Here is a 25,938-nt window from a genome sequence, read left to right as displayed (position 1 = left end):
CGAAAAGACATCTCTGGTGGAGATAAGCTCCACCTGTTGAGGTCAATTAGTTTACAGGGCTAGGCGCCTTCTTCCCTCTAGGTAGGGATGGACTGCAAGCACGCCCTCTCCAGGGAAGAGCCTACCCCGGAGGAACTTGGGCAATCGATAGCAAACAGCTGCAACATCTGCCTGGCTAGCTCACCCCTGCCCGTCGAAGGGCGAGGGGACCGCATGGCAGCCACAACTGCACTGCACAAAAGGCAGCACAGCACCTATCTTGAGGACACTCCGGCCTCGAGTGGACCGCGCAGCTCCCGGCGCAGGGGCCTCCGCCTAAGGGGCGCGGGAGACACGGGCCGGGGGCGAAGCCAGGTGCGGCGAGGGGGAGGAGGGCTCCGCCACGCGCCAAGGAAGAAAGCCTGACTCATGTCGTGTCGTGGCGGTGGCGGCAGCGGCGGCGGGCTCCTGGGAACTGAAACTCGTGATGCTGTTGCTGCGGAGAAAAGCCTCATTACCCATTCCGCAGGCGGGGGTACACCACCCAGGGCGCGTACACCCGAGACCCAGGGCTCCAGCAGCCTCCGCGGGCCCCTCCCCGCCGCGCCCCCTCCCCTGCCGCGTGCACGCGCGCGCGCACCGGCCGCGTGTGAGAACACAGCGGACACACCTAACCTGCGCGCGCCCCGCACCCTGCCCCACCCCCACTCAGGCCGAAACTCACAGGCCGACCCGGATTCGCTCCCCCGGCCGAAATTCCCCACCCCCACCACCCCCCGGCGTCGGCGCCTCCGCGAGCCTTCGGCAATTTCCGTCAGGACACTCAGCGCTCGGCAAGGCCCGAAGCCCCGCCGCCTCCTTCTCTGCCGGACCCGGCTTTATGTCTGCGGCGCCGGGGCGCATGCGCAGACGCCATCTTCCCTCCTTCCCTTTTGCTTGCCCCCTCCCCCCGCCACCGCCACCGCCTCCTCTTGCCGGCGGTCGCCCCTCCTCCTCCTGCGCTCGGGCGCTGGTCCCTCCTCTCCCGATGCCGCGAGAGACTGGGGGATACGGTGGAGCCGGAGAAGAGCACTAGTAACAACCATCACAGCCCCCTCCCCGCCCGCCCGCCGCCCTCCCTCGGCACCCACCCACTCACCCGCCCCGTTTGCCGACACCGACCAACCCCACCTCTCGTTCCTTTGAACGGCGTCGGCTGCAGTCGCTTGCACCAGCCCGTCTGGCCACCAACGCCGCCGAGGAGCCGCCGCTGCCTGCGGCCCCCTCCCGCCCGGGCCGCGGGAGCAGCAAGGGTGAGGACGAGCCGGCTGCGGAGGAAGAGGACAGGAGCGACTCGCACCCCTCCGCGCTAGCGCACATCCCGCCGCCCTCCGGGGAGGCTCGGGCGCCGGCCCCTTCCTCCCCGAGGACGTGTGCCGAGCCGAGGCGCCTGCCCTGAGGGAGGAAAATGCTCGGGCTCCATGGCTGCCAGTGATGGAGCTGTCCCTGGGCTCCCGCTGCCACTGCCGCCGCCGCGCCCCGGCCGTGCTCCGCGAGGACCCGGCGTCTCTGCGCGCCCGCCCGCGCCTCGTTGCTGGGCTCACCGTACCGGGCGCCCCGCCGCCGCCCCGCTCCGAGCCTCGCCGCCCCGGCCCCAGCCGCGGCCAGCGTTTGCTCACGGAACAGCCGCCGCGAGCCCAGGGGGTTTGAAAGGGTCCGAGGGGCGTGGGGGGAGGGCCGAGCGGGGACAGCGGGGCCGGGAGGGGAGGTTTGAGCGACACTGAGCTCGGGGCTTGCCGGCGGCGGCGGCCCTGAGGGTGGCGAGGGGAAGGCGACACTAGCTCCGCGCAGCCTTCGTGCAGAGCGACCGGGAGGGTTTTGCAGCGGCCGCCGCCGCGGCGGCGGGAGGAGGGGTTAGGTGGCTTCTGAGTTGTCCGGAGAAGGTGGGCATTTCTCGGTTTTCCCACCCCCTCCCCTTGTCTCCCCCTTGCCTTGTCTTCCCCCTCCCTCCTGCCCCGCACCCCACGTGAAGCGGAATATAAAGGGGGGTGTGAGACTAGAGGGGAAAGTGAATGGCGAAGGACTGAAGGGGTCCCCCCTTCGGGTCCCTGGCCGCCCTGTTCACCCTCGTTCATCCTCCCTTCCCGAAGCTCGCCCTCGAAGGCAGGAGCGGCCGGCGCCTTCGGCTGAGGAGGAGGAGGAGAAGGAGGAACCGCGCCGGGCGGAGCGTCAGGTCCCGTTTTCCTCCCCGGCGTCTTGAATACAAAGATTACGGTGCAGAAGGAAATTGCACTCGCCTCCTCCGCCCCCCGGTACCCGACACAATGCACCAGCCGCCTGAGTCCACCGCCGCCGCGGCCGCCGCCGCCGCCGCTGCAGACATTAGTGCTAGGAAGATGGCGCACCCGGCAATGTTCCCTAGAAGGGGCAGCGGTAGTGGCAGCGCCTCTGCTCTCAATGCAGCAGGTACCGGCGTTGGTAGTAGTGCCACATCTTCCGAGGATTTTCCGCCTCCGTCGCTGCTCCAGCCGCCACCTCCTGCAGCATCTTCTACGTCGGGACCACAGCCTCCGCCTCCACAAAGCCTGAACCTCCTTTCGCAGGCTCAGCTGCAGGCACAGCCTCTTATGCCAGGCGGAACTCAAATGAAAAAGAAAAGTGGCTTCCAGATAACTAGCGTTACCCCGGCTCAGATCTCCGCCAGCATCAGCTCTAACAACAGTATAGCAGAGGACACTGAGAGCTATGATGATCTGGATGAATCTCACACGGAAGATCTGTCTTCTTCCGAGATCCTTGATGTGTCACTTTCCAGGGCTACTGACTTGGGGGAGCCTGAACGCAGCTCCTCAGAAGAGACTCTAAATAACTTCCAGGAAGCTGAGACACCTGGGGCAGTCTCCCCCAACCAGCCCCACCTTCCGCAGCCTCATTTGCCTCACCTTCCCCAGCAGAGTGTTGTGATCAATGGGAATGCTCATCCACACCCCCTCCATCACCACCATCACATTCATCATGGGCACCACCTACACCATGGGCACCCCCATCCATCCCATGCTGGTGTGGCCAGTACATCCATTCCCGGAGGGCCACCCTCAAGTCCGGTATCCAGAAAACTCTCTGCCACTGGAAGCTCTGACAGTGTTATACCAGCTGCACCAACTTCTGCTGTCTCATCGGGTGGCTCACCTGCATCTGTAATGACTAATATCCGTGCTCCAAGTACTACCGGCAGTATAGGTATAAGTTCTGTTACTGGCACTAATACAGTGAATAATGTTAACATTACTGCTGTGGGGAGTTTTAATCCTAGTGTGACAAGCAGCATGCTTAGTAATGCTAATATACATGCAAGCAATATTCCTAGTGCTGCTAGTGTGAGTGTCGGGCCTGGAGTTAGCAGCGGTGTTAATGTGAATATCTTGAGTGGCATGGGCAATGGTACTATTTCTTCCTCCGCTGTTGTTAACAGTGCCCCCAGTGCAGCTGCAGGGATGACCGTGGGATCAGTTTCAAGTCAGCAGCAACAACCAACAGTTAACACGTCAAGGTTCAGAGTTGTGAAGTTAGATTCTAGTTCTGAGCCCTTTAAAAAAGGTAGATGGACTTGCACCGAGTTCTATGAGAAAGAAAATGCCGTGCCTGCTGCAGAAGGAGTGGCAATAAATAAAGTGGTGGAAACTGTAAAACAAAACCCAGTAGAAGTGACTTCTGAGAGGGAGAGCACTAGTGGGAGTTCAGTGAGCAGTAGTGTCAGCACACTGAGTCACTACACCGAGAGCGTGGGCAGTGGAGAGATGGGAGCCCCCACTGTGGTGGTGCAGCAGCAGCAGCAGCAGCAGCAGCAGCCGCCGGCGCTTCAAGGTATGGCTCTTCAACAGATGGATTTCAGTAGCTCTGGCCCTCAGAGTATTTCTCAGTCACAGATCACGCAAGTACAATTACAGTCTCAAGAACTGAGCTATCCTCAAAAGCAAGGTCTTCAGCCAGTACCTCTGCAAGCCACTCTCAGTGCTGCAACTGGTATCCAGCCATCACCTGTTAGTGTGGTTGGTGTAACTTCAGCTTTAGGTCAGCAGCCTTCCATTTCCAGTTTGGCTCAACCCCAGCTGCCATATTCTCAGACGGCTCCTCCAGTGCAAGCTCCCCTTCCAGGGGCACCACCCCAACAGTTACAGTACGGACAGCAGCAACCGGCTGTTTCTACACAGATGGTCCCAAGCCACGGTAAACCAGTGACTCAGAATCCAGCTTCAGAGTACGTACAGCAGCAGCCGATTCTTCAAGCAGCGGTGTCCTCCGGACAGCCCAGTGCTGTGGGAGTGGGAGCAGGAACAGCGGTGATTCCTACTGCCCAGCCACAGAGTATCCAGCTGCCAGTGCAGCCCGCAGCAATCCAAGCACAACCTGCAGGGGCCTCTGGCCAGCCTGTTGGCCAGGCTCAGACGGCAGTATCGGTTGTACCTCCTGGCAGTCAGATTGCAAGTATTGGTCAACAAGCAAACATACCTACTGCAGTGCAGCAGCCCTCTACCCAAGTCACACCTTCAGTTGTCCAGCAAGGTGCTCCTCCATCGTCACAGATAGTCCCACCTGCTCAGACTGCGATTATTCATCAGGGAGTTCAAACTAGTGCTTCAAGCCTTCCTCAGCAATTGGTCCTTGCACCCCAAAGTACCTTGTTAACTGTGCCTCCCCAGCCACAAGGAGTAGAATCAGTAGCTCAAGTTTCGCAGCAGTTGCCTGCAGTTAGTCCTTTGCCCTCTGCTAGTAGTATTTCTGTTACAAATCAGGTTAGTTCAACCGGTCCTTCTGGAATGCCTTCTGCCCCCACAAACTTGGTTCCACCACAGAATATAGCACAAACCCCTGCCACTCAAAATGGTAATTTGGTTCCGAGTGTTAGTCAACCTCCCTTGATAGCAACTAATATAAATCTGCCTTTGGCACAACAGATCCCACTAAGTTCTACTCAGTTCTCTGCACAATCATTAGCTCAGGCAATTGGAAGCCAAATTGAAGATGCCAGGCGCCCAGCGGAACCCTCCTTAGTTGGCTTACCTCAGACTATCAGTGGTGACAGTGGGGGAATGTCAGCAGTTTCAGATGGGAGTAGCAGCAGCCTAGCAGCCTCTGCTTCTCTTTTCCCGTTGAAGGTGCTACCGCTGACGACACCCCTGGTGGATGGCGAGGATGAGAGGTAAGATCATGCCATATTTCTGCAGGCATTCAACAGATTGAAAATTAATCTATTTGGTAGTTATGTATATGCACAACATTTGTCGAAAGCATTACCTATTTTTTCTTTTTGTATATGAAAATGCGTTTTCGTGGTAAGTTTTCTAGCGCAAGAGTGTTATGGAATGGTTTCAGAGTGGATAGCAAGTTGGGTGTAAGTAATATGTAAACTATTTGACAGACTAGTTATTGAGCATTAAGTATAGGTCTGGGGGGCACCAGGTGGTTTTTGTTACTTATAAAATGCTTTTTAAAGAGATTTATTACGAACAGAAAATTTTTGCTAACCATATAATAGTAAATCTATTCATCTGAATTGCTAAAATCCTTATGATCATCTCTTGAAGGGGGGGGTTGTGGTTCCCACGGTTGTTTCTCCTTTACTAGATTGGACAATCCTTTTCACTTCTGTGTTTGATCTTAGTCTGTGAAAGATAATGTTACCTGCTTCTCCTAGTCAGACATTATAGGAAAGATGACCTATCTGGGTTATATAGGTTGCCCTTATACTGTAATTGACCAACTTTTGTGAACTTATTTAATGGTCATTTTTTCTGAACAGAACAGGAATGGAAATCTTAAAAAGTATGTCGTGGGGAGGAGGGTATACACTGTCAAAATTACCAGATTTATCTTTGATAGTAATATCCTGTGCGTTTTCCTTTTGTATAGTAGATCAAGGTGGTAGCCATTTTAAAGAGTAAGGAAAGTCTTGGAGGGTTGAATTTATAGAAGCATGAAAATAAGACTTTGTTCTCCTGATAATCTATTCCACCTGCTCCTTTCTTTGCCAAAAAAAAAAAAAAAAATACATAAAGCCAAAAACACAGTATTAAACCAGTGTTTTCGTAATTGAATTAGAAATAATGCTCTAAACATGCCATTGAATCAAATTGTGCCTTTTAAGCTGACTGCCTAGAAAAGTTGTGAAATCTCTAATGATTCTACATTGCTTTAAACTAAGTTGATTTTTAAAGGAATGTTCTTTTCACAGATTTGCTGGTCTGTGACTAACCTTGATCAAAATAGTATCATAGGAGTTAATGACAAAGGCTGTTCATTTTAACCATGGAACTTTGAATAAGCTCTGAAGACATTTAATTATTTTAGTACTAGTTGGATATTTTTGTGATTGAACTTTCATCAAACCAATTGGAAATTTATATTCTAAATGTGTATTTGTGGTTTTCACTTCGGAAAAATTGAGGGTTTTTCAAAAGAATTGCAGTTTTAGAAAAAGAACAAAAGCCAAATGTTGCAGTGAGATTTTCATGATATATATATTTTTAGTTACTTAAAAGTTGTAAAGGCATGGTTAATTGAAATACTTTAAAATCTTGTCTTTCAAGATTTTTATAATTTTTCCAGGAGTCGTGTAATGAAAACCTTGTTACCTAACCAAATGTATTCTGTATCATGTATACAAAACTGTACTTAAGAGGTAGACCTCTTCTAGGAGGTAGTTTCCTTAATGGTCCTATTATAATTATTGATAAAACTTTATTTGTTTCATATGCCAGTATTCACCTGTAATTGCTAATATTCACTATAATTTTAAAGAATTATTTACCCCAAATATTAATGTGTTTAAGTCTCAGGGGTGTGATTGAGTGAAGCCCCTGAAAATGAGGCATATTACGTGGATGCTAAATTCAGAGAAATAAAAGGTAGATGAAATACACAAGTGAAAACCACCCATTTTAAATTGAAACCTCCCATGATTTTTGTTAATTACCATTTGTGGTCTCCTGGCACGACTTTCTCCCTTTTTTTTTCCCCTGGTGGCAGGGCCTGATAGAGCTTTCCACAACTTGCTTTTCTAGACAATTAAAGTCAGATGTTGCTACTTAGAACTAGGTTTTTAATTGTAGGGATAGAGGCCAGTTTAAGCTATTTAATACAAAATTAATCTTTACACATAGTAACTGAGATGAAGATTAATTGGGGCAAATTATGTAGAAAGGTTTGGAAATAAAGGGACAGAAAGAGATACTGAAGTATGCTTAAATATTGGTGTGAAGTAACTTGAGTTGACTCTGCCTGTTTTGAATTTACTACATATTTGAACCTTTGTTAACATCAAAGTTAAGTCATCAAAACCAGAAAATTTTTGTTTCGTAGGTATCCTTTAAATGCTGAAAAATCAAAATGTGTCACCCCTAAAATACCTATAAAGGTCTATAAGGATAACCATGTATATTATTTTCTTTATGATGTTTTACTGCAAATTTATTTCTTTTATCCCTGAAGTTTAGGAAAAGTTTTGTTTTAATTTGCCCTTGGAAGGGAATTTGAAAATACCTACGAGAAAAAAAAAATGATAATGATTAAAAAAATTCTTCTTACCTTTGCTTCTCATGATAGCTTCCATGTCACTTGCATCTTTTGGGGTTTGGTCACCAGTTTCTCTCTCATGGGAGGAAGGGGTCATTATAATTTCAGTATTATGACTTAGAAACCATGTTAACAATGAAACTTTTTGGTGGTAAGGCAAATTTTAACACTTTAAAATTTAAAATGTTTATTAGGCATGTGGAAAATGCTTTCAGTTGATCATTGGGCAAGATGATAAAAATTAGAAACATGGGTCAGGCGTTCAGATTATGTATCTTGTTTTTTAAAATTCATTCTCATTAAGAAGGTCTTAATGTCTTAGCTTTTAACAGGAACTTAACCTTTATAACACAGGGAAGATATAGGTATTTCACACTGATTTGTAGTCTTTTGTGTTTTGCAACTATTAGTACAGCCTCTTATGTAAAATTGATCATACTTCTCTTCATCCTCCAAGACTCAGCTCAGATGTTCCCTCTGAAGCATTCCCTTTACCCAGGCAATGTTTTCCTAGCACTTTTTGTTGTTCCTCTATATAACGCAGTGCACACATTCAATTATAATTACCTGTCTTCCTCACAAGACTCTGAGCTCCTCAAGCGCAAGAACTAAATAAGTTTTGAATGAATTAATGAGCAGGCTTTTCTCTGCTTTTTCTGTCACTATTTAAAATTTATATTGTCTCATCATTAGCACAACTGTTAGAGATGCAGGATCATATAATTTATGCAATAAATTGAGAAGAATAAAAAGACTTGCTTTTTTGCGCCTCTTTCACCTGATCACTGAGGTGAATTGATACCTATTTTCTAAATACAATGCCTGTTATGTAGTAGGCTTTCAAATTTTTATTAAAGAGGAATGAAATTCTTATCTATGAAATAGGAGTAATACTCATTTTGTCTACTTCTGAGGATGGTAGCATTACATAAAATATTTTAACTATAAAATACTAAATTATAGGCTTTAATTTTTATTTAAATTGTACCTGCGCAGTTTAAAGGGTCAAATAATTTACATGGTTAGATGATTTATTTTAGATGATTATTGTCATGTTTACCTCCTTGTCTGTGAACAACAAGCTTATATTGCTACTGGATACGCAACATGGCTGGATGGTTAGAAGCATGGACTCTGAAATCAGACTGTTTAGGTTTGAATCTTCCTCTGTCAACTGTTAGCTTTATGTAATATTGAATTACTTAACCTCTCTGTGCCTCATTTTGCTCATTTAAAAAAATGGGGATGGTAGTATTTACCTCATAGGGTTGTTATAGGAAGTGAATTTGGAAAGCCGTTAGAACTGTGTCTAACTCATATGCTGTATATAGTGTGTGTTAAATAAAATGCTCTGTGCTTTTGTTTTGGTTTTATTAACTTCCTGGATAGAAAATGAAGATTTGACTTTTATCACCTCCTCAGCTGATCTCTTTTACCTCTGGTACCTCTTCTTCTTAATAGTTATGGTTTCATCACTCTTGGTTCTTCAATATTCTTGTAAAATATCACTTTTCCTGTCCTATACAATGTACTGCACTTGCCGTCCTCCTTCTACCTGACCCCAGCTATGTAGTACGGTCGTGTACTAGAATATATAGTATATATTTTTCTATATACTACTTAGCATATAGAAATGTTAGTAGGTACCCCCCCCCCACCAAGTTTTCATCTATTTCCTCCAAATTGCCTTTCTCCCATTCTGTATGCCTTTCTCCCCATTTTTGCTTTGCGTTTTGTGACAGAGCCTTTCCTCAGATGTCTGGTAATTCTTGGTCGGCTCCTTGCACGTTAGGAGACTGAAGAGCTTATCTAGTCTCAGTGTGACTTGTTGACTGTTAGCTTTACCATAGGGTGATCTGGCTGAAGTTCAATGTCTCTGCCCCACCCCTGGCTTAGTTTTTGCTGTAATTATCACTAATTCAACTTTCCATCAAATGTCTCTTGAGATGTTCAGACATACCAGGTATTGTTATCAATTTTATCTTCCTGAGGCAGTCTCTCATGTCCCTCTGACCTCCATGCTGGACTGAGTGTCTTCTAGACTTGGGACACAACCATTATTGTGGGATTCCCTTCACTTTCTCCTGTGGTTGGATTTCCATTTTGCAGTGATCCATGTCGTGTTCATTCCTGGCTTACTTGATGTTTTAAAATGGTTTTAGGGGTTTCTGGCTGGCTCAGTCTGTAGAGCCTGTGACTCTTGATCTCAGGGTTGTGGGTTTGAGCCCCATGTTGGGTGTAGGGATTACTTAAAAATAAAATCTTTAAAAAAATTGGTTTTAGTTTATCCTGACATTCATTTGATTATTTGGTTAGCTTAGGAATACTACATGTAAAATTGTATTGTTTTATAATTTTGCTCCATTGCTTTCTAGCTTCCATATTACTTTTGAGAAGTCTGAAGTAATTCTGATTTCTCAAATATTGTATGTGACCTATGTGTGTATATGTTTCGTTTTTCTTTTTTTTCCCCCTTGTTTACCCTTTTCTCTCTTCCCCTCTCTCTTTAATTCTCTGAAAGCTTTTGAGATTGTATCTGTTTCCAGTGTTTGGAAATTTTACAGTGATAGGTCCTTGTGTAGGTCTCTTTTCATCCATGTTGCTGAGTACTTCGTGTGCCCTTTTAGTCTGGAAACATCTTTTAATTCTGCGACTTTTTCTTGAATGATGTCTTGATTATTTCTTTCCATTTTCTGTTTCTTTCTCAAACTCTTCTTATTGGGATAATGGATCTTCTTGACTTCTTTTCTAATTTTCTTGTGTTTTCCTATTTTCCATCTCGTTTTCTTTTTGCTATACTTCTATTGAGTTCATATGTTATCATATTCCCAAAGCTTTTGTTTTTTGACTTGGCTCCTGTTAAATAGTATTTTGCTCTAATAACAGTAATACTTTCTCTTAGCTGTCTGAATATATAAATGTTAATTATATTTTTTTAAAGATTTCTTCTTGTGTGATCAGTGTCCCCCAAATTTGTTTTCTTAGTTTGTATTTGCTTTGGTCTTTATCTTTCATGTTCTAGAGCCTTTCCTTAGATGGTTGGTGGTTGTGTTGTGAATGGGGAGGTAAAATGCTAATTAGAAATCCTTAGCGAGACTTTTAGCTTTACTGTGTAGTATCCGGGCTGGGATGTTTGGTTGGAGGACTTTTGATGTCAGTATCTTCATGTCTTTCTTTTGAGCTGGTTAGATTCCTTGTAGAAGGCTCTTTCTTGCTTGGAGGTGAAGGTTGTGGGGGACAGGAGGGAAGTTGGGTAAAAGGTCTTGGAGTCTTAGCATCCCCATATATATATTTCTTCACTCAACATCCTTTTTTAAGTATGTTTTCCTGCCTATTGCTGTACCTGATTTTCTCAGTCTTGGGATATGGTGTTTTATATTCTCCAGACAATATATTTTCAGTTTTTTGTTGGGATTGGGGAAGGGCAGTTGGGATCAGTGGAGCTGGTTACTTCTTAAAAAGACTTCTAAACAATCTTCCTTATTTTAGCTGCCTCTCTCCCCCATATCCCACTTCGGATGTATGCGGTACTGCCAATTGCTGAGTCTTTTGGGGATTTTACAGTTTAAATTGGGTTTGTTCTTGGCTTTCTCCACTGTTTGCTAAAGATTTGATTTTCTAGTGTTTGCTAAGTCATTTGTCACTCAACCATCTGCTTTCCAGCTTCCAGATTTTTGTTGCTATTGTCTTTTCACTTGTTCTCTCAGTTTTTGTGGGCTTATGTCTTTATATCTTAAAAATTCATTTTTTGGGGTAATTTTAGTGGGTTTTTAGAAAAGGAGTATAAATTGTGTGTTTTTATAATTATATATCTACCCTAACTGTAGAATATTGCTCTATTAAATGTAAAGAATGATGCTAATTTTAATAAAGTCCTTGCTCCCAGATTTGATCTATAACGAGGTACATAAATTTTAAGGGTGGAATTGCTTGGCTTATATCAAGTAGAAATAAGAATAGTCTATAACTCGGTATTTTGACTCACTGAAGTGATTAGAAATGTTAGGATTTAGATTCAGTTAATATTTATTATCACATTAAACCAACTCACCAACGCTGTGAGTTAAGTTTTTTCTGTTTTACTGATGAATAAACTGAAGCTTAGTTTATTAGAGAGGTGGAGTTGTCTCCGGTTACATACATAGCAGTAGTAAAACAGCTAATATTAAAAGTCATTTTTCCAACTAAAAGTCTTTTGGTATTTCTACTAATAAAGCCAACAAGAGGTAAGGCTGTTGCCCATAAATAATATCAGAGTGACTGAAAACCTGAAAAAAAGGGAGGCTTCTTTGATTTGTGTATTTATGCAAATAATAAAATTAACCATAGAACATACTGATGTTTACCTATAAGCCCTTGGTGAGCAAAAAGTGGTTCAAGTCATCACACTGATGTACCTGGAATGCAGTAGACATGCAAATGTTAAATGAATTAATTTTAGTATTTTTTTTCTTTTGAAAGTTGTATGAAAATTATCTTTTCAGGAAAACTATTTTAATTTTCTAATTTAAATTCAGTCTTTGTAGCTTTGGCTTCAGAATTGTAAGACAAGTAGATTTTGGTTCTTGTTTAGAAAGTTGAATTTAAAACTATGAAACTATACAAAGCATGACCTGTTCTGGTGCTGCAATATTAGAAGCATGCTGCAATGTTGGAACTCTGGTGGTTGGTTTTTGCCGTGTCACCGTGTTGTTGAATATCTCATGGTAAGAATATGCTTTAATGGCTCATTAAAAGAAATTACACAAATTACATGTTTACATTATTTTAAAGAACTGTTTATAATTAATTTTAGATTCTAGGTTGACTTTTTTTTCTAGGCTTACATATTCACATGCCCTTTCCCCCATTGTTTCTTCCTCACCGGTCGGCTTGACATGGAAATCTTATTTGACCTTTCAGCATCATCGGGCCTAGTTGACCTTTGTTTTTCCTCCTTCTTGAAACACACTCTTTTGCTTTCAGGGATCTCCTTTTTAGTTTCTTCCCACCTTTCTGGCCCCTTTTTTTCAGTCTCTCTCAGATTCACCTACTCTATCAGAATTTCTTCGGATTACTGAGTCGTCTTCCCCCTTACTGCCTTTTCGCTGAGTGATCATCTGCTCTGTGGCTTTAAATACAGTGTGTATGCTATCAGTTTCTGAATGCGTACCACTAGCCCATACTTCTCTTAGCCGTCGGGTGATACCATTATCTGCCTTCATAAAGCATCTCCACTTGCATTCTCATAATCTCAACAGAGCATAAACTTATCTTTTCATTACCTAACCTCTCAAATTTCTTTCTGTTTTGTTCATCTTCATTTTAATAATTATTATTTCTTTCTAGTTCTTCACTTTAGAAACCTGAGGGCCATTCCTGATAACTCCCGTTTTCTCACCCCATACATCCTGACCATAACCTTCAAAATATATCCTGAATTCATCTGCCATACCCCTCCCCCCCCCCCCCCGGCATTGCCCCAACTCTGGTCTAACATATTTACCTCTTACTTAAAGTACTGCAGTAGCTTCCTCACTAGCCTTTTGCATACAGTCTTGTGTTTCTCTGGTATTATATCTTGTAGTCAGAATGATATTCTTAAAATAAAAATCTGTTCAGATCACTCACTTGCCCAACACCCTTTAAAGCCTTCTCATTTCTTTGAAAGTAATTACTTTTTGCTTTTGCTTACCTCTGGCATCGTATTATGCCACTTTCCCCCTTACTTTCTGTGTCCTAACTGCCTCCTTTCAGTTCCTCGTTGCCATACATTCTTTCTTCTTCCTCTAGGGTTAGGCACGCACTGTTCCTTCAGCCTGACCATCCCCTGTGTCACCTGCCCTCCGTTCCTCCTCAGTTTAACTGTCCCCTTTTTATAAAAAATTTGTATTTCAGTGTGTTAGTTTCAGGTGTATAATATAGTGATTCAACAGTTCTATACACTACTCGGGGCTCATCACAGGTGTACTAACCATCACTTTTTGATAGGCCTTCTCTGACATAGCAATCTAAACTCAGGTTCTTTGTTAATACTGTTTTTTTTTTTTAATAATGTTTATTACAGTTTGTAGTTATTTTGTGTGTGTGATTATCTCATGATTTTAGGCTTCATGGACGGGGATGTTTGGTTTGCTACTACATATGCAAAGTATATTTCAGAGCTTAACAGGTAATTAGTAAAAATCTACTTAGTGAATAAATGAAGCAAAGTGGCATAAGATAAGGACAACTTGTCTTTTTAAAATCACTATTATGGTATATTTGAAAGGTAAATAAGTTCTGTATAGATGACCATGTGATATCACTGTTTCCCCCTTTAATAGAGGTGAATCAGAATTAATTGATTACTTTTTGCTGTGTTTGAGCCAAAAAAGCAATCTTAGTTATTGCTTGTAACAAGCATTTTGTTTTGTGTTTTTCTGCTTATTTTATATTTATGCCAGTAAAAGTTCTCCAACTTGATAAAGACCAAAAAACCCCTACTTATTTCAAAATTAGAATATCAGTATTCTTTATCAACTTTTGACTCGTTCATCTACTCAACATATAATGAAGCTTAAATAGTATCCAAGTATTGTCTTGGAAGTCCTTCTGTGCAGTTTCAGCTGTTGAAAATACAAACATTTAACATGTAAAAATGTCATTTGTTTGTATTGAGAGTTTTCCTTATTAAACAGTTAAGTAAATAGTGAGTTAATTACTTGTTTAACATTCCTAACTGATCTCTTTTCCTTATGGTTATTATGGTTACTTGTTATTGAACAGGCAAGTTATGGATTATGTAAAGGGAGATGAAAAAGGTTTGGCAGTGATCAAAATTAGCAATAAATTAACTTACCTATGGGTACTAAATGGGTGTAAAAAAGTGTTAAGAGATGAGGTCTTTACTTTTAAGGTTGGGGTAATTAAAAACAGAAGGGAAAATGCAAAATCTGATGTTGTAGTGCGATGATGATCATCAGTTGTGAGAGAGACCTATCCATATTAAGCCTGGTTGCCCGGCTTAAAACCGTATTTGGGTTGACTGGAGAGAAGATTTACTGTGGTTGATTTTTATTAAGGATTAACTTTAGATCATGGTGTGTATGGATCTACCATGGTATGGATGGTATCGCCCTTCCCCATCCATGAAGCCATAGAGTAAAGAGTTACTCTGAGCTTCATGTGGTTAAGACAGATGTGATAGCATCTTATTTTCCCAGGACTCCTAGATTATTTTTGTAATATCAGCTCACCACTCAAGTTGGGGAACTTCTGATACCTTGGGTACATACCTGAGTATTCCTTTTTTGAGTAAGTTGTAGTTGGATTGATTATAAAATTGCTCATTGTGATGAGACTTCATTCTCTCCCAGCTCATCTAATTATCTAATTTCTTTGGTATTAGGCTTTCTTAGTGTACATTTGCATGATAATAAAGAGCATATTGACTAGTTAGGAATGCTTTGAAGGTATAAGCATACAATTTAAATCATATCTAGCACTAGATTATTGCTATGATACGGCTATGATACATTTCTACTGGTAATGAAACCTTACTCTTGTATGACTTTTGGGGGGTTGTTTTTAACAACGTACTTTGAAATAGATTATATCCCTTTGAGTCCTAGCAGTCTTCAAGTTGATAGGATGCTTTTGTTCAGTTTTCACAGAGGAAGAGATAGTCTGGTTCATTTATTCAGTCATTGATTAAATATTGAGTTATACTGTGTTATGTACTGTTTTTAGCTTGTTCATAGACTCTATAATAATTTAGCAGTAAGAGTAGTAGTCATAGTTGTAGGAGAGCTCAAAATTATAGTACTTAGGTACAGGATTGTTCTAAGCACTTTACATATATCAACTTATTTAATTCTCAGAAAATCTTATATAAGTTGTAAGTACCATCATTATCCCCATTTTGCAGGTGACAAAACTGAGGCATAGAATGATTAACATAAAAAAAAAAGTACTATCAAGTAACCTATTCAAGGTCACATAGCTAGTAAGTGGGAGCTAGGATTTAAATCCAGCCTGTCCGGGTTCCAGAGTTTGTACTCTTAACGACCCTCGAACTCTGTTGGCCTCTGTAGCATATGATCAGAACTGAGCTGTTCTGACAGCAGTATTGAGAGTTGTTTCTCAGTCAGCTTTCATGTATTGGAAGGCTCTGGGAACTGCAAATATCTCTTCTCTTGTTATATCCTCAAATAATCTTATTTTGATCTTGGAAGTTTGAGTGGGGATGCTACTCTTATTCTTGTACTCAAGAATATAAGCCCTGTGAGAACAAGGACCTTATCCATCCAGTTTACCTCTGTATTCTCACTGCATGCAATAGTGCCTAGCTCATAGTATGTTTTGAAGTATTTGTCCAGTGAGTGCCTTCAGACATGTGGCAGGAAAAAAACCCCATAAACATTCAGAATAGGGATATCATTACAGCCAGATACTCTGCCATTCTGTTACCATTATGCGCATAGCCATTCTAATATACAGGAGTAAGTTTCAGTTCTTCCCAGATATGTTGCTGTACTTGTTATATTAAATTCCTTCTGTCTCCCCTTCAGCAACCTATCAAATGGGTATATTTATTGAGGACCTTCTAGGTGTAAATTATTACATAGTAATGGTGTAGGCAAAGATGTAATCAAACATGGTTCTTGTCCTTAGGGAGTGTATACGACGTACATATGGTGAAATTATATGGAAACAATAAGCTAAATGACAGTTTTAAATGACATGAAATGCAAAATCAACAAATCAAAAATTTAGAAGTGGAAATCTTGAGATCTCGTTCAGGTCTTGCTTTGTAGATGAAGGAACAAGTTCAGAAAGACTAAGTGAATTCTCAGATAGTATCAGAAAATGTTTCTTAGACTAACTGGAACTCTAGTCTTGAAAATGACATAGGAAATTGCATTCAAAGTTCACAGATGGGATAGAATTGACCTTTGGTAGATCAGGGATGCAATGTTATTTGAATGGACTTTTGGGAAGTTTTGGGTTGAAGGAGAACGTTTCAGGTACGATAGTATCAATGAAAAGGGGAAGAAATAAGAAATGCATTCAGGGTATCAGTAAGGCAACAGTTGGACTTTAAATAGAGTTAAGTTTGTCTTAGGCTGTGATAGGAAGTGACTGTAGATTGAATTTGGGAGTGATCTGGTGCTCAACACTTGTTGACTAAATCACATTCAAGGAAGATTAGTATAAAATGAATCTGTAGTTTGGATTGGAATGGGGGTACACTTGGAAGCAGGAAGGACCAGTTAGGAAATTATGTTTTTTCTGTTATTTTTTAAACGAATGAAGGAAATAAAGGAATAGTGACTTCTGGTAAAGTGATTCAGTATAGAAAGAAGTGCTTTGTTTAGCAAATTTCTCAGTTTAGAAAAATACTGTATTAACTTTCCCAGCCTCTCTTCCCTCAAAGCAATATATTTCTCTTCTCATTTTGAAGAACAGACAAAAATAGCCTAATTTCTCAGAAAGGCTATTATCTATAGCTGTAGTTTTAAAGGTATGATGGGTAAGTGGTCATAACCTTCAGGTAGGATTTTTGGCAGTTTGTTTTCATGAGGTTCCTCTCTGTCTAATCCAAAGGAGATGTGTCCCAAATATATTTACTAGTGAAAAGAAATCTGAGTGTGAACTAATATTTTAGGATTGGTTCTTTACAGTAGTGGTCATAGAGACCTTTCCCTCCTTTCTTTTCGTTCATTCCCTTGCGAGTCTCTTCCAGGCAGTGGAAAGAGGAGGAATAATTTCTTCCTATCTCCCTAAGCACTCTTAGGTCTCTGTCAAAAGGGAAATGGTATATATAGTTATTTAAAATGTTAAAAGCATTAATGCTGTCATTGACACTAAATGTGAGTAATTTGATTATTTTATTGACATTTAAAGTGCCACAAAACTAAATTATTCTTTTATATGTTGGTGCCTTTTTTCACTTCACTTGCCATTTTAAATTTTGAGACTATATTCATATATGTGTGTATATACATATGAAGGAATATAATTTTTAAAAGGACATCTTCAAATTCTTAGATTACAAAGTATCCTATGTATTTGAAAGATATAATTTATTTTCTATTTTTATTTTTTAAATTTTATTTTATTTATTTATTTGACAGAGAGAGAGACAGCCAGCGAGAGAGGGAACACAAGCACGGGGAGTGGGAGAGGGAGAAGCAGGCTCCCAGCAGAGAAGCCTGATGCGGGGCTCGATCCCAGAATGCTGGGATCATGCTCTGAGCCGAAGGCAGACACTTAACGACTGCGCCACCCAGGCGCCCCTGAAAGATATAATTTAATAAGTATTTGCACAGCACTACTTCTATCCTCACAGAGAGCCTACTTATTCAAGAATAAGTGTGTATCTATACATGTAGATATGCATGTATGTGTGTGTGTATACATACACATTAAAGAAAAAGATAATAAATAACAGGCTCCAAATTCTACTGTCCTATTTATGGTCCTTTGTTTCAGTTCTTTCCACCTATTTATAATTTATTTTGTAGTATTTATATCTACCTTTGTAAGGTGCTTGAAACATTTTAGGGAATGACTTGGGATAGAAGTACAATAAATGGAAAAAGTATGACAAAGGTAGGATATGTGTCATGAGAGATATTAATAAAGCAGTATTGAGAGTCAAAAGGTAAAGATCAGATCACATGCCTTTGAAGAGGTGACATTTGAGAGAAGTTATTTTAGTAGAGAAAACTTAGACCAAGAAGGTTCAAGGTACAGGGAGTATTTATGGAAAAGAGCATAGGACATAGTCTAAGTTGGTAGGTGATGGTGTCTGTACAGGAGTATAGAAGATAAGGCTAACTATGAAAAGAGTTGAAGGCAGGATTGAGGAGTCTGGACTTAATTGGACATGGAATGGAGGGCCCATTTTAATTTTTGTGCTGTGTAGTGGCCTGGTCCCAGTGTTGGGTTTTAGGGAACTGCTGACTTTATTTGGGATGTCTAGTTGCTTCTTTCCCTAATGGGGTATGAGAAACTCATAATTCCTTTTTCTGTCAGTGGTGGAAATGGAGGCATATTCTCTTCGTGGTTACAATCTGAGATAATGGTTTGAATCAGTGACCTTGGCCTCATTAGGAAAGCTAAGGAGATAAGGACCCAGTCCACACATAGTAATGCTCTACTAATCCAGAGGTTGAACACTGGTAACTTAATCCTTTGGAATACATCTCTGGAATGTAAAGGCCTCCAAACTGCTTGAAATTGCTATCGCAAAATAAAGCCATGTGGGTACACCCCCCCCCCTAGCTATTTTTACATAGTATTTTTGGTTATTTTTTTTAAGACTTTTAAAGTCTTGTATTTGCTAGCTTTATCATCTTAAAGCAGATGAGGAAGGGGAAAGAAAAGAAATGGGATTCTAAGGCAGGTAAGGTGACCATTGGGCAAGTAGTAGCTTATAGCCTTGACAGCAAAGTAGGAGTTAGAAATTTTAAGAATACCTCAAAGAAACATGATATAGTATTGAATGATTCACCAGTTGAAAGTGAGATTATGAAATTGATAACCTAACCCACTTACATCCTAAGGAAGTTTTTGTTTATTCTTAATATTAAATTAATTTTTTTTTTCTTGGTTGTGTTTTGTTGTGGTATTTTCAACAATGACAAGGATTCTCTTTCTGTTCAGGAAGAGCTCATGTCTTAAAAATTACTTTTTAAAGATGATAGTCAAACATATTAGCAAATTTATTTTAGAAAAATGCTGCTTTTAAGTTGCCTTTTTTGCTTGGTTTTTGTTTCTTCAAGTGTATTGCTTTGGGTGCAAGGTGGTGTGAGGTGGATTGAGAAAATACGGGTTTTTGCTGTAGTGCTGTCCACTGATCAGGTGCTGATAAGTCATGAGATGTCTGGGTTTTTCCTTTTCTTTCTCTTTTTAGGCTTTATTACTGTAGGCTGTCTTAACTTCCCTTTCAGAGTCAAGCTTGGAGCCATGTCGTCTCTTCAGTTGATGCTCCCTGTTACTGTAGAATCTTGGAATAAAGTTTTGTTTGACTTTGAAGCTGTTCTTCAGCTTCATTGTGTTATTTTCTTCTTTGGGGATCTACCAAACATTATTTACTAGTCATTCTCTGAAATGACAGCAGGGTTTATATGTTTGTACAACTGTTATATTTTATTATCAGGAATTTTAGTTATTTTCAGGTTCCAGGAAGGAAGGGTGGATCCAAAATGGGGAGATGGGTTAAATCCAAATTAGATATCTTACAATGTTTCCTGCTTTTGTTCTTGAATCCCATTAATAATTAACCATGCTACTGAACCCCAATCCTTTTAGGAACAAGTATATTTAATGCTTATTGAAGGAACATGATGTTTGAATTATCGACCTCTTTAGCTCTCTTTTTTGGATAAATTTATATAAGATTAATGATAAATTTGTAGGGGACCTGAGGATTATATGACAGAGAGATGATTCTAAATTCCTTTCTCTTTTACTATATTATTGGCTGATATATTATTTAGGTAAAATATAATCAGGTTAAGTAACTTTGTCACATAATACTAAGTGATGGAGTGAGTATTCTGCTAGGTGATTTGATTCCAAAGCTTGTACTCTTAACCGTTCTGGAGATTGTCTTGGCCCACTGATGAGCAGCGAGAAGTGGCCACTGACAACCATAAAATACAGTCTTCAGCCTGTGAGGATGGAGGCATTTGACCCTGTCGATTTCATTGGATTCTCATTATAGAGCTGTACAGTAACTGATGTTCCTAATGATGATCCTTTCAATCTTAGTTATTATTTTCTCTTAATATTATTTTCTACTAATTTCTACTATTAATTTTGAAAACATTTCTACCCCAAATGATTAAATTTTCCAAATCTTTGCAAAAGAATAAACTTTAGATTTGGAGAATTTGCTGAAGTGGAATCCAATTTTTTTTTTTAAAGATTTTATTTATTTGACAGAGATAGAGACAGCCAGCGAGAGAGGGAACACAAGCAGGGGGAGTGGGAGAGGAAGAAGCAGGCTCATAGCGGAGGAGCGTGATGTGGGGCTCCATCCCAGAACGCCGGGATCACGCCCTGAGCCGAAGGCAGACGCTTAACCGCTGTGCCACCCAGGCGCCCCTGGAGTCCAATTTTTAAGACTAAATGAGTGTAGAGATAGTTTTATGACATGAACTTTTCAGTAAGTCAAATTAGTAGCCTTCTGTTGGTCTCATTTAATGAGCTTTTACAATAAGCTGTTGATACTTAGGATATATATTTTTTAATGCTTAACATGATCAAATTACATTAAGATACTTCTTAAAGTAGAAAACTCACTTAAGTCAGTTGAATCATAATAGCACATTTTATGACTCAGATCTTTTAATTTTGAATGGTTATAGCTTATATTTGCATCTCATGCTTATTATTGGAACAAGAAAATGCTAATTTATGTGAACACTTTTATAGTAAGTTGAAGAACAGGATTTATCTTGTCTTTTTGCTTATTATCTTAGAAGAGGGAGTTTATTTTTTGAGACAATTGCCTTAGGTATTCTCTTAATTCAAAGTTTTTACAGTAGTGCTGCTTTCCCTCATTTTCCTTATATGTTTCCAGATTTATAAACTTTGGAAGTATACAAAGAAGCAATTGGAACTTTTTTAAAAAATTGTAGTTAATAGTAAAGATCTTAATGAATATAGTAACTTAATTTATCATTTAATAGTAATATAGTATGAATCTTATTCACTTTTTCCATAATTTCACTTTCCACTAATATGAAATAGCCACAAGCTACTGAAAGCCAGTATTTTCACATCTTGTACAAGTTGATTGCATTTCTGGATGTTTTACTTATTGATACGCTTTTGACAGCCTAAACTTGCCATTCTCCCCATCCATGTAGGCAATCACAATGAAGGGAGAATTTTTTTTTTTTTAAGATTTTATTTATTTGAGAGAGAGAGAGAGTGCAGGTGAGAGAGCACAAGCAGGGGGAGCAGCAGATGGAGAGGGAGAAGCAGACTCTCCACTGAGCAGGGAGCCTGATGCAGGGGCTTGATCTCAGGATCCCGAGATCCCGACCACAGCTGAAGGCAGACGCAGACGCTTAACTGACTGAGCCACCCAGGCGCCCCTGAAGGGAGATTGTTTAAAAGTGGGGTTGCCTTTTGTGAAATAGAAGGCTGAAAGAGACCCACTTTGGGCTTTTTTTTTTTTTTTTTTAAGGTTTAGTTTCTAGTTGTACTTAGATTTTTAGCTCATGAGGCTCTACCAGTAGCTTATTAAATTTTCTTACTAAGAAATTAATCCAATATGCAAAAACAAAATCCTTTAACAAGTAGACATGCTGGCCTAACAAAACCCAAGTTGTGCTGTATTTGAGCTTATAAATATGTGACCTAAATGCCATGTAGTGTTCTGAGTTAAGAGACTGAACACATGAGTAAGGGAGCAGAAATAGAGAAATAGGAAGGTCTAGAAGACTGTTAAAGTGGTTGGAAGGGAAAGAGGAGGATCTAGTGGTAATTGGTGAATTATTGAACAGTTACGTTGCCTACATTTCTAAATCTAACAATATATAAAATATTTTAGAAAAAGTACCTAAGCTAGTTTAAGCAGTTGTCTGTTAGCCTGTGAGGCTTTTTGTAGTATCTCTAATCTTTCCTGGTATTGTGATGATTTATTTACTTAAGAAATTTTTGAATGCTTGTTATGTATGCTAGCACTGAACAAAGGTACTAAGGATACAAAGAAAAAAGTCATATTTTTGATCTTCCAGGAGTTTTGTCTGGTACTCTGAAAAAGCATCATAAGATCTTGATATATCTTCTGAATTATCCAAATTAAGTTATATTATGCTTCATTGTTCTGTATATGGTGTGCATGACAGCCTTTCGATTCAAGTAGGTTGATTAATCTAGGCTATGGATTAAGGAGCATAGTGGACAATGAGGTAGAGTTTAATGAGTATTAGCTTTGGCATCAAAGCTAGTATCTAATCTTGTTTATGCTACCTCTTATTGTGTGACCTTTGTAAATGTAAATGTAAGCCCAATTTTCTTACCTGTGAAGTGGGAGTAATAGCTACCCTTGCACTGTTGTTGGGAGGATTAAAGGGGGTAAAGGCCGTAATGCACCTAGCTCAGTTCTTAGTAGTTTTTGTAAATGGTAGTGCTTTTATTATTGTGCAAGTAAGAATGATTCCTTTCAGAAGCACTGGAAATTAAAATTAAAAGCTTGCCGACATAGTCGGAGACTTTCTCCATGCGATAGCCTTCTAAACCAGTGATTCTGCACCTTTGTGACATTTTTGGTATAGCTTTTCTTGCCTGGGGCTCCACAAGAGAATTAATCCCTGTAGGAAAAGAGTGACTATTCTCTCTCTCAGTCCTCCTAAGAATTTCATGTATCTGGTATCACCATTCTATATGTATATGAGCAAAGGGAGTTTATTACTTATAATGGAAGCATCAGGGATTAATTCTTCTGAGTCTTAGGCTGCTGGGACTGTATTATAACTATTCGAGAAGTGCTTCGAAATTCTTAAATTTACAGAAACAGAAGTTGTTACAAAGCACACCTTTCTCTCTTTCTTAATGAGGTAGGGGTTTCTTACAAGGAATATAGTGTCTTCTGGCTGTTTGTTAATATTCCAGAATAGAACTATTACCCTAATCAAGTGATTCTTAAACTTTTTCATTATAAAGATTGTTTTAGATGGGCATCGTGCCCTGAAGACCATCTGTTCCATACTCCGTCCCATATGGGACTGAACACTATCTCCTTAGAATGAATGGAATTAATCAGTTTGTTTTTAATAAGATAATGAGTCAGTACCTGGTTTTTAGGTTTCAAAGATTGATTGAACTGGATTTTGAAATCTAGTATAAAAGTTTCAAAACTAGTGTTTTTGGTATACCACTTCTTCAAGCCAAAAAAGAAAAAAATTTTCTAGAGCCCAGGAATCTCGGGGAATGCTTTTTTTATATACACCTTGGAGGTTAACATTGCATTTTAATGTATTAAAGACTGAGAATTTCTGCAGAAGAGAGACAGTTTTATTTATTGGCCACTAACCTTACCAACTTTTTGATCATCTAACATTTATTAATGTACTGTAGAACTAGTGTTCTTTGTAACACACTTGGGAAAAGGTTAATCTCCTTCATTTTATGTATGAGAAATGTTCTGGGTCTTATAGTTAAATGATGGTGGCAGACTTCAACTGGATCCCATCTCTATAATTATTATTCTACCCCTAACAGTTCCTTTTCTGCTATACCACCCTGTTTTTCATAAGTATTCGATTTATATTAGAAATAAAAGTAAAATTGTTGTCATGTGAGTATATATACCAAGTGAGCCATCTGGCAGAAGTTTAAGAACATATTTTGAGAACTACAGTACTGACATATTTGCAGTCTCATTTAATTGGCCTTGTCGTTGTAAATGGTTTACAGACCTTAGGGATAGACTTCGTATGAGTTAGTATATTCCTGGGGGAAATCTGTAAATAGGATAGAAAGAACTAGTTAACTCTGTAAACATTCAGGGATAGGAAGGCTGTTGAGTTTCTGTGCTTTGATTACCATTAATGTAGAACTTTTTACTAACTTTGTGTTTCTTATGTTTTAGAGTTAAAGCTTGATGTTGCTAACAAAGTAAAGGAGCCAACTGAACGTTATCATCTCCCATTTATACGTTCCCTACGTTACACTTATTTGAGAAATGGATTAAGAAAGTACAAATGGGGATGTCAAATTCTGAGGAGAGAAATTGATAAAAGATTTATCAAAGGGGTGAAAAGAATGGTTATTGGAGATGTTTCTGAAGATATATTGGTAGATTAAGGAAGGAGTTTTTGGCTCTTTTGGGAATGTCTGTAAAACTGTGGAGAGTCAGAAGTTTTAAAACTGCTAGCTGCATTTGATGGTTTCAGAAATTTGACTCAAGTTGGGGTGCCTGGGTGGCTCAGTCGGTAAGCGTCTGCCTTCGGCTCAGGGCGTGATCCCGGCGTTCTGGGATCGAGCCCCACATCAGGCTCCTCTGCTGGGAGCCTGCTTCTTCCTCTCCCACTCCCCCTGCTTATGTTCTCTCTCTCGCTGCCTGTCTCTCTCTCTGTCAAATAAATAAATAAAATCTTAAAAAAAAAGGAATTTGACTCAAGTTTTGAAGGAGTAATGGAAAGAGAAGTACTAAACTCTGGTATTACTTCTGAATAAAATTTAAAGGAGTGACCTATTAAAACATGTGAAGGAATATACACAAATTTCATTTCTTAATGGGGGTACATCCATATGTGAATTTGCTCACTTGCTGAATTGAGAATTTAGTAGTATTGGCACTTTGAAGGGCTTAATCCAAGATCTGTTGTGGCTTTTACAAAATTAAACTGCTAGCCTATACAATGCTAACTAAACTTCGTGTACCTTTTAATGTCAAATCGTATTTCTTAAATTATAACAAATCATATTTTTTAAATTATTAGCTTGATGGTGGTGATATTCTTTTCCCTTCATACCTTTTTTACTATTTTTGGCAGTGTTTTCCTTTTCAAGACATGGATTGTGACTGCAAAATCTTATTCCCAAAATGTGTGGAAAGTAGAATCTGCTGTGGAAGTGGTAAATGGTCAGTAAAATACCAGGATTAAGGCATTTTTCCAGGATTTAAATTTAGGATAGCTTATCAGGTTGGGTATTTCTCATATTTCAGGTGTGTAGTCTCATAACTGTATAGAAATAACCTGATGAGTAGTTGATTAACACATGCTTTCTTAATTTCTGATGGAAAGGATGCCCTCTCTCTAAAACATGAGGATGCTATTGACTTTATGACTTTCCTTTTTGTCACTGCAGGCTCAATATCCAAACAAGTTATATATAACAGAGTAGATTAAAGGCATTATTTATAATAAGATATCTGTTTTGTCTTTTAAAAATCCTACCCCACTTTATCGATAAAGAATTGGAGAACACCCTGTCTTATATAAAGTGTTACATAAAGTTATATTGTTTCTAATGTCATATTTACATTTATATGATTGTATTTGATTTTTATTAGACTCAAATTGAGATGAGGAAGCAAATGACCTTTGATCTCATCTATCTGTCTGTCTATCTATCTATGAATTTGAGTAGATATATTGCAAGCTATCCATAAGTAATTTTTAAAATACATTGCAATGGCGGACAACTACAACATCCATACAGAATATTATATACTCTGTTACAAACCAAAGACTGTTCTCTGTGGAGCAGAATTGAGCGGGTCGATCAGTAGAGAATAAAGTCTAATTTGTTATTGCCAGATTGTTATTTTAATCATGGTCATAAGAAATGATGACTTTAATTGTAGATATGATGTTAAATTACATTAAGATAATTAAACTCATTAAACTCTTTGTGAATGCATTTAAAAGACTGTCCTATAGATTCATTTGTTAGATAAGTCAATAGATAAGTAAG

The 25,938-nt window shown here is 40.0% G+C and overlaps 1 protein-coding gene across 4 annotated transcripts in view; it reads left to right on the top strand.

Annotated features, from left to right (window-relative positions):
- Positions 1-1,451: 1,451 nt before the first annotated feature.
- Positions 1,452-25,938, top strand: part of TSC22D1 (TSC22 domain family member 1) — a 131,447-nt gene continuing 106,960 nt past the window's right edge. For all 4 annotated transcript variants that reach the window (XM_026493307.4, XM_057308482.1, XM_057308478.1 and 1 more), the window contains exon 1: positions 1,452-5,158. In XM_026493307.4, coding sequence (XP_026349092.2) covers positions 2,283-5,158 — 2,876 coding nt within the window. In that variant the 5' untranslated portion in view covers positions 1,452-2,282. The remainder of the gene's footprint in view (positions 5,159-25,938) is intronic.

The sequence above is a fragment of the Ursus arctos genome, unplaced genomic scaffold (genome assembly GCF_023065955.2).
Source record: "Ursus arctos isolate Adak ecotype North America unplaced genomic scaffold, UrsArc2.0 scaffold_10, whole genome shotgun sequence".
In the NCBI taxonomy this organism is placed as follows: Eukaryota; Metazoa; Chordata; class Mammalia; order Carnivora; family Ursidae; genus Ursus; species Ursus arctos.
Note: the sequence above shows the minus strand (reverse complement) of the source record. Positions and strands in the feature narration are given on the sequence as shown.